General features: G+C 34.4%; 1 protein-coding gene across 1 annotated transcript in view; it reads left to right on the top strand.

The window, feature by feature from the left end:
* The window catches only part of LOC114525100 (C2 domain-containing protein 5-like), a 48,148-nt gene that overhangs the window by 31,464 nt on the left and 2,909 nt on the right, over nucleotides 1–13,775 (top strand). Inside the window, exons 12-27 of the mRNA XM_028546309.1 lie at nucleotides 7,291–7,399; nucleotides 8,158–8,272; nucleotides 8,689–8,762; nucleotides 9,037–9,130; nucleotides 9,275–9,394; nucleotides 9,752–9,841; nucleotides 9,933–9,990; nucleotides 10,116–10,169; nucleotides 10,290–10,364; nucleotides 10,763–10,825; nucleotides 10,898–10,999; nucleotides 11,373–11,486; nucleotides 11,802–11,862; nucleotides 12,100–12,161; nucleotides 12,240–12,329; nucleotides 12,684–12,773. Coding sequence (XP_028402110.1) covers nucleotides 7,291–7,399; nucleotides 8,158–8,272; nucleotides 8,689–8,762; nucleotides 9,037–9,130; nucleotides 9,275–9,394; nucleotides 9,752–9,841; nucleotides 9,933–9,990; nucleotides 10,116–10,169; nucleotides 10,290–10,364; nucleotides 10,763–10,825; nucleotides 10,898–10,999; nucleotides 11,373–11,486; nucleotides 11,802–11,862; nucleotides 12,100–12,161; nucleotides 12,240–12,329; nucleotides 12,684–12,773 — 1,371 coding nt within the window. The remainder of the gene's footprint in view (nucleotides 1–7,290; nucleotides 7,400–8,157; nucleotides 8,273–8,688; nucleotides 8,763–9,036; nucleotides 9,131–9,274; nucleotides 9,395–9,751; nucleotides 9,842–9,932; nucleotides 9,991–10,115; nucleotides 10,170–10,289; nucleotides 10,365–10,762; nucleotides 10,826–10,897; nucleotides 11,000–11,372; nucleotides 11,487–11,801; nucleotides 11,863–12,099; nucleotides 12,162–12,239; nucleotides 12,330–12,683; nucleotides 12,774–13,775) is intronic.

Raw genomic sequence — 13,775 nt, 5'->3', positions numbered from 1 at the left:
CACCGAACAAACCAGGCTTTTAAAAGTGTTGATGTGATGGCTGATGTGATACAATATTAATTTCTATGCGTCTGCAGTCAACAATGACAGATTTGAATACAGAAATAAAGACGAATTTACATCCAGACTATTTCTCATCAGTGCAAATGACATGTTCACGACAATTACGTCTAAATGGGGACCAGGTTAAGTGTTAGCTTAAAACGAATTCAAACGAATTTCATGGTGAAAACGTAACTATAAAAGCGGGTCGTTTTATAGTCATTGCTAATTGATGTAAAAAATGTTTTAAATATCTTTAACACGGTCTTATAATAGCTAACTCTGTTTGATGACAAAATTAAATAAATATAGATTGTGTGATTACATGCACGGATGCACCGAACAGTCTTGAAGTTTCTTTGTAAATGAGTGTGTTTTTTTCATACTTAGGTTTGTACGCACGAAAAATTTTGAATCATTCTAAACTCTAGCCTATATCACGACTAAGATCGAATACCAATACACATTCACAATTTCTTCATCAGAAAAATACACAACACAATTACTTCATCAGAAAAATCTACAACGACTTAAACGATATATTTTTACTCGTACCCAAATATGTATGACAAACTCTTAAGGGCCTCATTGACATTGTTATTGTTATTATTTGTTATCTTGACCACGGTTTGACTAAATACATATTGTACCTTCAAACTTATTTAATGTCAGGATTAAGCGTCGCATTTGAAAATCATATGCAGCGCTCAAACCAGTAAATACGCTATAAATGAAGTTTGATATATTTATTTGATACGAAACAACGGAAGTTCGAATTTTCATGTATTTCTTCTAATCCATCGCGCGAGAGTTGGCAGCCTTTTATTGCGCTTTTATTTATACAGCAGATGTGTGCGGCAGTCGTCAATAAGAGAAGTTTCCACGGAACAAAGTAATTATAAAATGCGCACATGCACAAAGAGTACATTAGGCAAAAAATAATAAAATAAAAATACAAATAACAATAATAAAATACAAATCTTTAGTCATGCACACTAATAGTTCAGTAAAATACTAAACCCGCGCCTGCCTGCATTTAAACATTATATACTAACGTAGATTGCATGAAGTTTACTTAAAGCTTCTTTTAAGAAATTCTCTTATAAGGTTTTGGGAGTGAGTAATCTGTGCTATACTTTAGAGATGCATGGTAATCACTATAATTTTTTCTGGCACTTGCCGGCGGTGCTGTTAATAATAATGTTTGAGTCCAGAACCGACTTAAATTTAAATATTATTTTAAGATTTTTCTGGTTAGGCCGTTGAAAGCGCTCAGTGGAGTTGGTATCATAGACCACATTATGGAACTGGAATATTCTAATTTACATTTGACTTGCTGCTGATTGGTTGGAGGGAGTGCTTGCCATCATCAAGTGAAGCCAAAAACATTATATAATTACTTACATTATATAAAACATAATATTATTACTTAAGAATTAAAAAACGAGTCGCGTGCCTTTATGGTGTAATAATGCACGATGGGGGAATGTTGGGAGAATACGAGAGAAGCTTGTAAAACACGAGGCGTAGCCGAGTGTTTTACAAGCTTCTCGAGTATTCTTCCAACATTTCCCCGAGTGCATTATTACACCATAAAGGCACGCGACGAGCTTTTTTAATTCTTTTATAATATAGGAAGAAATTATAGGGCAACAACAAAATTTATTTATTTGATCAATAATGAAATTCTTCTTACATGTTATTTAAGATGTTGCTTAGCAACAAAAACTTCAAAAGCCAGAAGCGTGCATTATGGCCTTCTCTATAAGTGTTAATGTTAGTGTAAGTTATATAACATATAACGCAGACAAAGTGCAAATTAGACAAGCTCTGGTTAAAGATGTGTGTAGGCTATATGCATCTATATATATATATATATATATATATATATATATTATATATATATTATTATATATATATATTATATATACAGGGTGTCCCAAAAAAAAACGAAAACTTTTGAAATCACCCATAACAATGCAATTGTTAGAGTTTGAATGCCTAAACAGTCTATTGGGACCCACAAGTGTATAAATGTTTACCATACGCATTTTTATGCATGCATATGATGCAGTAAAATTTGCTTGTACGCAAAAATGATATTTATTAACAATATTTACAATTGACAAATATGGATAACAATATTTAAATGTGCATCTCAAGGACCATGACCTTCGACATATTCCCCTTTCTCTAGCAACACAAAGCATTTAATATTTTATAAGTTGCATTAAATCCCCATGAGTTGAAATTCGTGAACACGGCATTCAAGTTTTAACAATGAGTGATTTCAATAGTTTTCGTTTTTTTTGGGACACCCTGTATATATATATATATATATATATATATTATATATTATATATATGTGTGTGTGTGTTTGTTCTTCTACACAAGTATGACCAACCGGGCAAACAGAAAATTCTACCAAAAGGCCGAGGGCAGAAAATTCTACCAAAAGGCTACCAAAAGGCCGAGCGCGGGTGAAATTCCATGGGTACCATTTTAGCCATGCCGTGCCAATAGATTGAGTTTAGTGCATGAACAGGCCTTTTTTGAAATATATAACTATTAATATACCCATAATACCACCAAATACCTAGATCGGAGGTGTATATTTGGAAGTTTTCGCAAGTTTTCAGAAGATTAGAAAGATTAGTGCGTAAAAATTCGTCATGATTCATGATTGGACAAAACACATGCGATGTGAGGTAATCTTTCCAACTACGTGAAATGAGATGACAATCGCCTTGAAAATAATATTGTAAGTTGTATATAAGAGAGATGAAATAAACGTCGTCTCAAAGAACCAATTGCTTTTCCCATATAGGCAAAATACATATAGATGGTATGTATCTTGCTGTGGCTGTTGTACAAACAACCTTATTTGTGTTTACATAACTCAAAGTGCAAATATTAAGTTTTTCATTGATTTAAAAATCAACCTTTTACGTTGCTTAGGCTAGCGTGCATGGTTACGCAAAGTTTGTATCTATATGTACGTCTGGGTGTATGTATATAACTTTGGAATCAACTCATAAAAACCTCGTCATAATTATAAACTGACCGAGAACAGATGTAGCGTCTATTACCTTTATGCGTCATAGATTAATCTCGAATCACACCCCGATACATTTTCTAATGTTTTCACAAGGCCTTGTGAATGCCTAAAACTAGAATACATGTGCATTCCTTGCCATTTCGGACCAAGAAACTAATAATTTCCTGAGCAAGGCAGACCAAAGCTTATATTATGAAATTACTCAAACCAGTCGATATATAGAACATTTTTATCATTCGGTACGAAAAGAGTAAAAATGATTGATAATTGCTGACGTTCTCATTGTAATACAAATATTTTGTCTTAGCCAATCAGGAAATTACTAATTACCAGTCTTTACTCGTTCAAATGTTCGCATGCGCACAAATTCTAATGACGATTGAACGTCCAACGGCCACGGTCCATGACAGAATTTGGGCAACTTTGGATTCCGCTATGTTCTGTCACAATACCCGGGTGTAATTCCTAATATCCGGGCGGAATTAGTACCCTTCGAGACTATGCCTTAGACAACAATGCACTGATGTGTAAATATTGATACTAATGGACAATTTGCATGTTAGACTATATTTTATCTGGGCAAGAAGGTATAGCAATAAACTACTACAGCTAGAAGGAGCATGAAATTGAGTATTGAAAAGGAGTATTGAAATATTGTTAAAATCGCTGCGTTCAATTGCAAAGTGCGGAAAAGATCGGTAGCCTAGCTGGTCGAAGCTTGAAGATTGTTCCCATTTTCAGCCGAAAAGTGGTAGCCATTTCTGCGTGCGCATTAAAAGGGGAGCACGTATTTTGCACGTGGACCAGCTGTTAATTTAAGCACGCGGCTTTTCAGGAAAATATAGTTAAACAGTCATAACAAACGAATATTCTTTTCGACGTTTTTTGTCAAAAGCAATTTGATTGCTTTGCTTTGATATCAATATTTTGGTAAATATTATCTACAACTATCAAATTCATTTTGAGAAACATTTTGTGCAGTGTTAAGAACTGTCGCAATCAATTTATCCCCCCATCCGTAACTAAAACGAAATTTAGCATAATGAACATTGACATTGTGTTTAATATTCAATGATATATTTAATAAAAACTCAATTAAATGGATTTTATTATATGAACATGAGTGTTATATAGAGTTTTACGCCGCCGAGAAAAATCGTCTTTAAACCCACGTAAAAATACGATATTTATACGTGTAAAAATATCATTTTCGCAAGCTAATCAAAAACTGCGTAGGAAATACGTTTGACCAATCAAAAAATCTTTCTAGCTCACACTTTTGTTCGTTTTTTTATTTCATACCATATTTATATACACGTTCAAGAGACTATAACTATAAGGGTATTTTACTGAACATTGTTATTTTAATTGTGTGCTCTTCAATACATATTTGTTTTTGAGTTACTAAGAATTGTCGTTAGCTTGTGATTTGTTCATATAACGAACAAAATATGGCATATAATATTCTCTATATATTTAACAATTATTCGCCGTTGACGAAGCGAACTTCTCGACAAATATCGCTGGATGAGTTTGTAGACGAAATCGAGCTTTAAGATACAGCATTTTCATTAAGATTGTTTATAATACCCTCATCTATCATTTGAAAAGCAATTCGTCGCGAGTGTTTTCGCGTCAGCGGCGAGTGTTTTCAATAATCACCTGTTTAATTAATATGAATGCATGTATGCTTTTCATTAAACGTAATAATAATTAAGTGATGCAAGGATTTATCTGCGCATGACAAACGCTATTTATCCGCCATATCGTATTGAGAGCAAGCATAAAGGCAAACAAGCGAGACGTATATTACGATGGCAGTTAATTCAGCACAACATGTGCCCTACAACATCACTTGTATTGGAATTACTATGTATTTGAGCACCGATATACGAACTGTGACCGTACAAGGTGCCATTCTGATGTTCAATGTGCTCATATTTTTTTTCGGAACGCAAGCAAACGCTTTGGTGATTATCGCCTACCTCCGTAACGGACGTCTACGAACAGTTCAAAACACGATCTTCCTGATGCTCGCCCTCGTTGACATTGGCGTGACAGCTTTTGTTCAACCGACATACATATCAGCTAAAGTTTATTTATTGATGGGAAGATTAGACTGTTTCCTTTGGGATATCGTCTACATCATATCTCCCATATTCCTTGGAATGTCATTGTTAACGGTTACCATACTTAGTTTACAAAGTTATGTAACTTTGGCGTATCCTTTTCGCTCCCAGAATTTAATCACTAAGCGTCGCTTGTGCAGAATAGCAATTACATCCTGTTTGGCGTTCGGGACAATGGCACTAGTTTCTGTTATATTCAAAACTGTATCGCTCATCGCCTATTATTTGATTGGTATCGTACCAGTGACGTTTCTTACTGTCATTTTTACCTGGACTTGGACGTGTAAGCTTGTGGCTCGGCATCGGAGGGTTATCCAGATGAGTCAAACACCAGCAACCCGAGGGTGTGTGAAAAGAAGAAAGATTCTCAGATCAACAGTCACCGCTTTTGTTGTAACAACCAGTCTCCTGGGATGCTATTCACTAGCTTTGGCGATATCGCTGAGGAAATTTATTCAACCCTGGGCTCTGGATAATTTGTATATTGTGTTGTTTGATGTTTGCACCACCCTGATGCATTCAAACTGCTTGTTGAATCCTTGTCTCCTGTTCTGGCGAAACAGTAACTTCAGAGAAACGGTGAAAAGTTTGTTAAGTTGAAAATGATGTCCACTGATTTCGAAGTGAATAAGCCCAGGCAAAAGTTGTTCAAAGCTCGTTCAGTTTAAAAGATGGATAAGTCAAAATGATAACCGTTTTACGTATTTTGTTATTGACTGACTTAACTTGAATCTCGTCCAGTGAATATTATTAAGTTGCTGTCAAGATAATTCGTCTTCTCGACTTAATCATTGTTTATTCACTGTTTCACTGCTTCAACCACGGACATCCGATCCCTGGCAAGTCTAACGACTGGAAACAGTGTTTCTTGACAATACTAATTTTCTTCACGTTTGCCAAAATGGAAAAACTCAGGAACAATGGAGGAAGATGTTTGACATGTTGGCCGGCGACACGACGACGAGTACAGAATATGAATGGAATGAATCATAGTTTAGAAACTTATAATACGTACAAATAGTATTCCTCTCTGCAATGCGATGCTTTACCGCTGATAATCAAGCTTAATTAAGTAACTTTAGGAGAAATAAAGCTACTCGCAAGACATATACATAAGAGGTTTAAATATTCGGGTTTCTTGTAATATTCAATTTTTTGTTTCTTGTAATATTCAATTTATGAAATATTCATATTTCTTGTCAAAGCAAATTGAGTTGTATACTAAATTGCGCACAGTCAGATCGTATATTTTCTAAGATTTTGGGGGAATTTTAATTATATAGATTCTGTGTGTTCTTGTAGTGTAAAAAAATTTAGAATAATTTATAGGAAGAGGTATATTTTTCCAATAGATTAAATGGCTTTGCGATCGAGTTTTATTACACCCGATCTTCATAATGTTTTGAAGCATATAGTGTTAATAAAACATATACTACTTTAATTAAATGGGCTTAATTTATTAGTAGACTCTAAATTTGTAATATTCGATTGACGTGCTCTTTTGCAACGTTATTTCACATACCATAAACAATATATTTTAATATATTTTGCTACGTCCATCTCCCTTATAAGTAATGCAATAAATTGAAATCTACCATAATCAAATATTTCGTTAGAACGAAGGAGATTTCTAAAGACCCCATTCTAAGAGACCCCATTTCTAAAAGCGAATTTCTACATTGCCGACTAAACAATAGTAATCATATACATGGACGTAATAAAAATAATAATAATAATAAAAATGGTTAGTCGCAACCTTTTTCAATAAGTAAGTCACAACGTCATTGGATTTACTTATATAGAACCTTAAATTAAATATAAACCATTAAATAAGTTTTAATTGGGCCTAAATATAGAAAAAATCAACCAACCGACGTATTTTCAAAACTATTTAATTATATCAAAAAAGGTTGTAGAACTTATAAACAAATTTTTCAAGCCCTATTCAAATCCGTAAAGATCCCACGTAAAGATCCCAGTGATATAGGCACTTTAAAGTACGCTTTGAATATAAACGTTCTTTGTCTCATGAAATGCGAAATTTTGAATTCGTTTTTGTAGGAATTCCCATTCTTTACCCTCACCAAGTTCCCGCCTCGATTTCTACGAAGCGTTGGAGGAGTGGTTAGCGCTCGATCTGTGAAACTGTTGGACAGAATTTATAATCCAGGTAAAGAAGTGTGAAGATATTTTTGCAATCAAAGAGAATTTGATGATATATTCTTGGTTTTCATATGACGTCATAATCTGTCATTTGGCGCCATTTTGGTTGACTCTACAAAGTTTACTTCTGCTTTTAAAGAGAACAATCTGCGTTGATTTACTTTTTTCTTGTTTTTCATCTCTACAGTAACGAGAAAAAATATTTGGGCACATGTTTTGAAAATTCACCAAGATCGCGGCAATCGCAAACCACCGATAGCGCGTTGTAGATTCTTTCGGTATCCGATATCAGCTGCTTACTTTGTAAAAACAGATTGTTAAAAAAACAACTAATTCTAAATTGCATGGTTGTCTCAGATTCATCTCTTTTTGATCAAAGAACAAACAATCGGTATTTTAGCCAAGTTTTTAGTCATTTTACCCAATATAAAAAATTGGTGCAATAAATGAGGTGACCAATTTTAAATTGGTACTAATTTTATAATTGATGCTGTTCACTTGATGTGATTAAAAGGCTGGTTAACAAACTCTCTCTCTCTGAAATCTTTTGCCTCGCGACAACGAGGGGTTGTGAAATGATTTGTTTTAGTTTTTGGAACAACGCTTATAGAATATAAACTATTTTCATTTTTACCTAATAACTGTCTTCAATTGTCTTTAATGTATTCAGCACAATCGCAATTCGGGGTTCTAAACCTCGGTTTTTTATAGAAGTATCTTTTGTGCAAGTCAGATACGCTAACCATTAATTTCTTCATCTTTCAGATGAGCCTGAAACAAGAGATTCGTGGTGGAGAGAAATACGAACTGAGATTCGGTCACATGCTATGGCTCTTGGCTGCCATGCTGTTGTGGGGTATTCCGAATCGACCACGATTTGGTAAGACAGTGTCAATGATTACGTATACCTTTCTGTTATAATTTTCTGTTCTAAATGCCGACCACTGCTTCAGGCAGAGGTGAAGTCTATCTATTTATTACTTTGAATGTGTCTAGGCTTATGTACAGTAATTTGCATACATTAAGATTCTAACTAATACAACCATTCATGCGCAATATCGCACAACACCTTCCTTTTGGCAAAGTTTGGTAGGATGGATTTGGGAATAGTTATGAATTAACTATTCTAAGCGAATCTCTTCGTGTTAGCAGAGGCTTATGCATGTGTAATATGTTTTTAACACTAATGGAAATGTTGTAAATTGTGTGTTAAATTATGGGCAAAAAAGTGTAATTTTGAGACACTTTGGCTGCTTAATGTAAGTAGCGTTAAACCTCAACTCGTTTAATTTATAGTGAAGAATTAATCGTGTTATCTGCCATTGGAACGGCGGCTTGTGTGGATTTTGAAGGCGAGATCAAAGCAATAGGTTAGTCATCCCAGTAGCGCAAACCTGGCATTTTTATGTCATAATTTATCCCAATATTCCGCTATCTTTGAGCGAGGACAATTACTTGCTAATTTTATCATTTCATTCATTTTTTAATGATTTACTATAATGGCAACCTTTGTCATTGTGTTCTCGATTGTCCCAAACCGAAGGAACCTTGCCATGCCAATAGAGGGAAGCAGAATCTAAATTTAGCTTATGTGGACATAAATATTGATCAAAACTTTGTCTCTTTCTATATCATCCCATGCAGCTAGACACTCGAAAATTTCTGGAGAAAATATTTCACAAGCGGACTCGCATTCAAATCCGGACTCGTCGTCTAAGACAGCGCCTGTACACCTAAGGTTTGTTGATAGTTAAAGCGTGTTATTGAGAATGCGTTTACCAGCGGAAAATTTAATGAAATATAAGAAAAAACATCCTCCGAAAAAGAACAAAATTTTGTAATTAATGTCTCTCCATCGTTTTAATTTTTTGCGCATTTTTAGTATTACTCCAACAGACGATTTTGTTGTATTTCCTCATAATGGTTGTTCGATCTGTCATATCCCGTACATGGAGAACGACCTTCCAATACCCGTGCATCTTACAAAATGTCTCCTCTGCAAGTGAGTAGCAAGTTTTACAGCAATCCTTGTATTAGAACTGAACACTTGCTTCGTCTTACTAGCCTGGATAGTTTTTGATAAAATTTAAACCGCTATTACACGTTATAACATGCTGCGCAGCTGATTATCACATTATTGGAAAGTTTTGGATAATTTTCAAAAGTTACTTTAAGCACAGTCCAATATTCGAAGTGTTTTTCAGCTGTTTATAGAAAGTTAATGCATCACTATATGGTAAAATTTTTAACTCTTAAACCTGTGAATTTTCAAAAGCACCAAACGTGTACGTCTGTTATTTCTAAATCTCCTCCGAAACCATTCTAATCTCTCAAACTGGAACCTGCTCTCGTCGTTTAGACAAGGAAAAGTTCCCGATGTGTTATTTTCGACAACGGAGTTGCCACATGATATTAGTATAAATGGAAAAGGATGTCTGTTGCAAGGAAGGTATTTCATTCATGAATTTTGAATGTTTATGAGAAAATTCTAATTCCTCGTGTATGGGATCAGACTTCATGAAAAATGATCTTTTTCTTAGAGTTTGTCGAAGTAGAAGAAAAGAAAAAGGTGAAGCGAATGCAGAGTTGACCAGCAATGTATGTTTGACAGTCTGAGCAACATAAATAGTCGCACGTAAAAATTAAATAGATAGACAATACAGCAATCTTCTTGCCCTATGATGAGGTATATTATTCAAAGTTTTAATGATTTGACTCTGTAGATCCTCCCATTTATGGAATATGAACTGCACCGTCAATTAACAAATAAACTGAAGGTTTCTATATTAAAATTTTACTTAACTTTTCTACCATAATTTTACACCATGCAAGACTCCAATAATTTTATTTCTCTTTTAAGAAATGCTTCAAAACGTGTTAAATTCATGTTTATTTAGCTGAAGGGGATGAATGCGTTGTTTGGTCTTCAAATTCAAATCTCTGTTGGTGAATCTATGATCATTGCTATTGGGGTAATTAAAATTATGGATCTAGATATATTGACTACGCGTCAATTCTCTCCTCAACCTTGATAAAACCAAAATATGTCACCTAGATAAAATATGTTCACATCTCTTCCACGCTGTTTTAAAAAATTCATAGGAACAATGCACAATTTTTTATTTTTTCCTGTATATCTGGATAGTCGAGTTTTGAATGTTATGGTTTTTGGAATTTTGACCATGCAGTTATTGCTTTTATAGTAAATAAAAAGAAAAAGGAATGCAGTTTGGCATTATCTATTTAATTGAATCTTGTGATGTGCTCTGCAAACGTACCTATATTTCTGTAACCTATTTCTTATGTAACCTGTAAAATGCGTTGAACTGTCTCTGAGCAAGTCCCTAGCAAACTTTTCTTCGTCTTTTAGACTGCTACAGCTGTCTACTTGTCGTGCTTGCCTCCTGCGCCAATCCTTCGTGTCGCTGGAAAGGTATGTTTTACGTACTATATTTCAGAGGTTACAGTGTTTTTAGGATAGATTCTAAATCATCCTTCCTTTCAGACGTCGACAGCTGATGACGAGAAAAGATTAAAAAATATTCAGAAGAAGATTTTGGAGTTTAGTGCTAAAAACAGAGTTTCCTGTGGAATTGACGAAATTTATGTAAGCTACGTTTCTAAGCATCATCGATTTCGGAAATATCAACAAAAAATGCATTAAATATTAGATTTTATGATGTTCTAATATAAACAAAGGTTCAATTGATAGCGATAAACAGGTAGGCTAGAAACTCGATTCAATTCCTGCTTGAGAAATTTGATCGACGATATATTCTTTTATGAAATTATAATGTATGTATATGAAATATCTGATCAGAAAAAACGCAACCATTCGCCATGCAATAATCAAAATGCTTGAAAATCATTATATATGTTATATATACTTATCCCAAGAGAGATTTTTAAAAGCCTGTTATTCACATGTATGTATCAATTTAGCAAATAAGGAAATAAATTATCTACAAAATTGTTTTCAGGATTCCTCTTTAACCAGTAATATCTGCCAGTCAGAAATGGTTTCAAGTGAGAGTCCAGAGGAAAAGACAATATTGGATCCCTCATTTGGGAATAGGGAAGCGTTTGTTATCGAGGTAACATTCATGACAGTTCCAGTTTCATTCTCTGTTTACATTTCCTTATAATTCAGAGTATTAGGAAATATTTAGTTTAACACAAGAATATATATAACATAAAAACAAAGCTAACTGGTTGATAAACCCATGCATTAAAGAATAGAGAATTGAATGACTGAATATAAAGTTATAATAGGACAAAATACAATGAACCTGCTATATATACTGCAGAATTTAAACCTTGAAACTATATCTGCTCTTAAGAACTTAAAATCCCTATTTCGAAACTCTTTTTGTCGAATATTTTTGTGATCACGTAATTGCTATTTATAGATCGATGACCGACAAGATGAAGACGTCATAACGTATCTTTTCGATGCACCAACACCGGAAGGTTTGCACCTGTTACTTTAGTAAAGTCTGCTTTTGAAAGTTCTCTTTTCAAAGTTGGCCTCAACCACATTTCGGCCCAAATAAAAAAAACGCTGCATGTGCAGTTTGGAATATTGTAGGCCTTTTCCCACGAAATATTGTCCTAATTTTATGACCAATTTTATTTTACGAAAACGTTAAAGTAGTGTTTAAAATGCAATTCTTTTATCCAAGAATGATCATTTACTTAATATTGTAGGATTTTACTGCTGTACCACAGAGGTTATACCTGGAGTCGCTAAAGCTGAGCAGAGAATGCAGGTTATTTCTTAACAATTTTTTAAGCGCCTTTGACTTACAGTAAGTTGGTTAACATGGCGAATACTTGCTTAATTATAGATGATCACTGCCGTCAAACGAATTGCAGTGAGTGATGAGAACAACGATCAAAATAGACTGGTCTCAAAGTTGTTTGAAAGTATTGTTAAGGTAACCTCTCTTTTTTTTTCAAGCCGTTGTCGCCTTTATTCTATTATCAATATTAATCCATTAAAAGAATTTTCGAAGAAAAATATATCAAAACAAATTCATAGAGCATCCTAAATTTAGTAATCTCCCAGCGTTTAGTCGTAAAATATTGTGGAACGAAAAATGGGTTCCAGTTCTTCCAAACTGATACTAACAAAAACAAGATTAACAAACCTAGCACGTTCTTTCCTGCTAAATAAAGATTAATTTTTCTTTTCAAAACCTTTCTAATTTGCTATCGGTCTTCTGAAAATCCAATGTAACCTTTAATAATATTTTTAATGCCACATTTTGAAAACAACGGTCTGTTTTTAGAGTTTTTGGTTCAAAGTTCGCCGTTTATCACCCTGTTCAATTTCCAACATTCGTTTCGACATAGAAATACCAATGGCGGATAGTGTACAGGTAAGAAGTACATGTGATGTTTGAGGCGAATTTGTGGCTAGTGAATATCGTTATTTAGCGTAACTGAAGATTTTTGCAATATGAAAGAAAGAAAGCTTTTCGCGGGTTTGTGATGCCTGCTTGAATGTTTGTTTACATATCCTGGTTCACTAATGCATGTCCTAATTGCAAATTAAACTAAAGGGGATTTCATTGATTTAAATTTTGTATGCGAACCAGGCGCAAGATGGCGTCGCGAAACCCGGAAATGGCGTATTGACCAGCTAATATCAAGTTAGATTAAGCTAACTAATGTGTAGCTACCATCAGAATACGGTCATCGAAATTGTAGATATAGAATGCGTGCTTGGTCATGTGACCGGTGTCCAAAATGAAAGTCAAAATGCCCTTATACATCGGCCATCTTTGATTTATCCTAGGAGCGGGCAAGAGCATTAAAAATTCCATTAATCTAATAAAGGTGATTCGTTCCACCAACATCCAAATAACGTTAATATCGCGGCGCATCTTGCGAAAAAGTCATGGAGAGAGTTATATTTGCCCTTATAAATCGGCCATTTTGAATAGCTAATGTGGCGTCAATTTGCGTACTTGGAAGGTACAGAAGCATGCAATCTATGTCTATTATTTCTATGATTACGGTACACAGTCAGTCAAGATCGGAGTTTATGACTGAATTCGGCCCATGTAAGGTAATCCAAGAGGTTTTTGGATTCCGGATTCCACTGCTTGGATTTCGGACTCCATGCACTCATTAGATTCGGCTGGATTCCGGATTCCACATTACTGGTGGATTCCGGAATCCAATTTATAATTTTCCAAGTTGAAGGCAAATACCGCTGTTTGTTGCATAGCGTTTGCCTACATTTGACGAATATTGTGTAAAAATATTAACACGCAACAAAAAAACGTAAAGTGCATCTTTATCTCAGCTGAATTGATTGATAAATTTGTAGCTCGAAGCAAGGAAGAAAAGTAATTACAACTTCTTTGAGTTTAACA

This window comes from Dendronephthya gigantea, unplaced genomic scaffold (genome assembly GCF_004324835.1).
Source record: "Dendronephthya gigantea isolate DGI-Jeju-01 unplaced genomic scaffold, DenGig_1.0 000033F, whole genome shotgun sequence".
Classification (NCBI taxonomy): domain Eukaryota; kingdom Metazoa; phylum Cnidaria; class Anthozoa; order Malacalcyonacea; family Nephtheidae; genus Dendronephthya; species Dendronephthya gigantea.
Note: the sequence above shows the minus strand (reverse complement) of the source record. Positions and strands in the feature narration are given on the sequence as shown.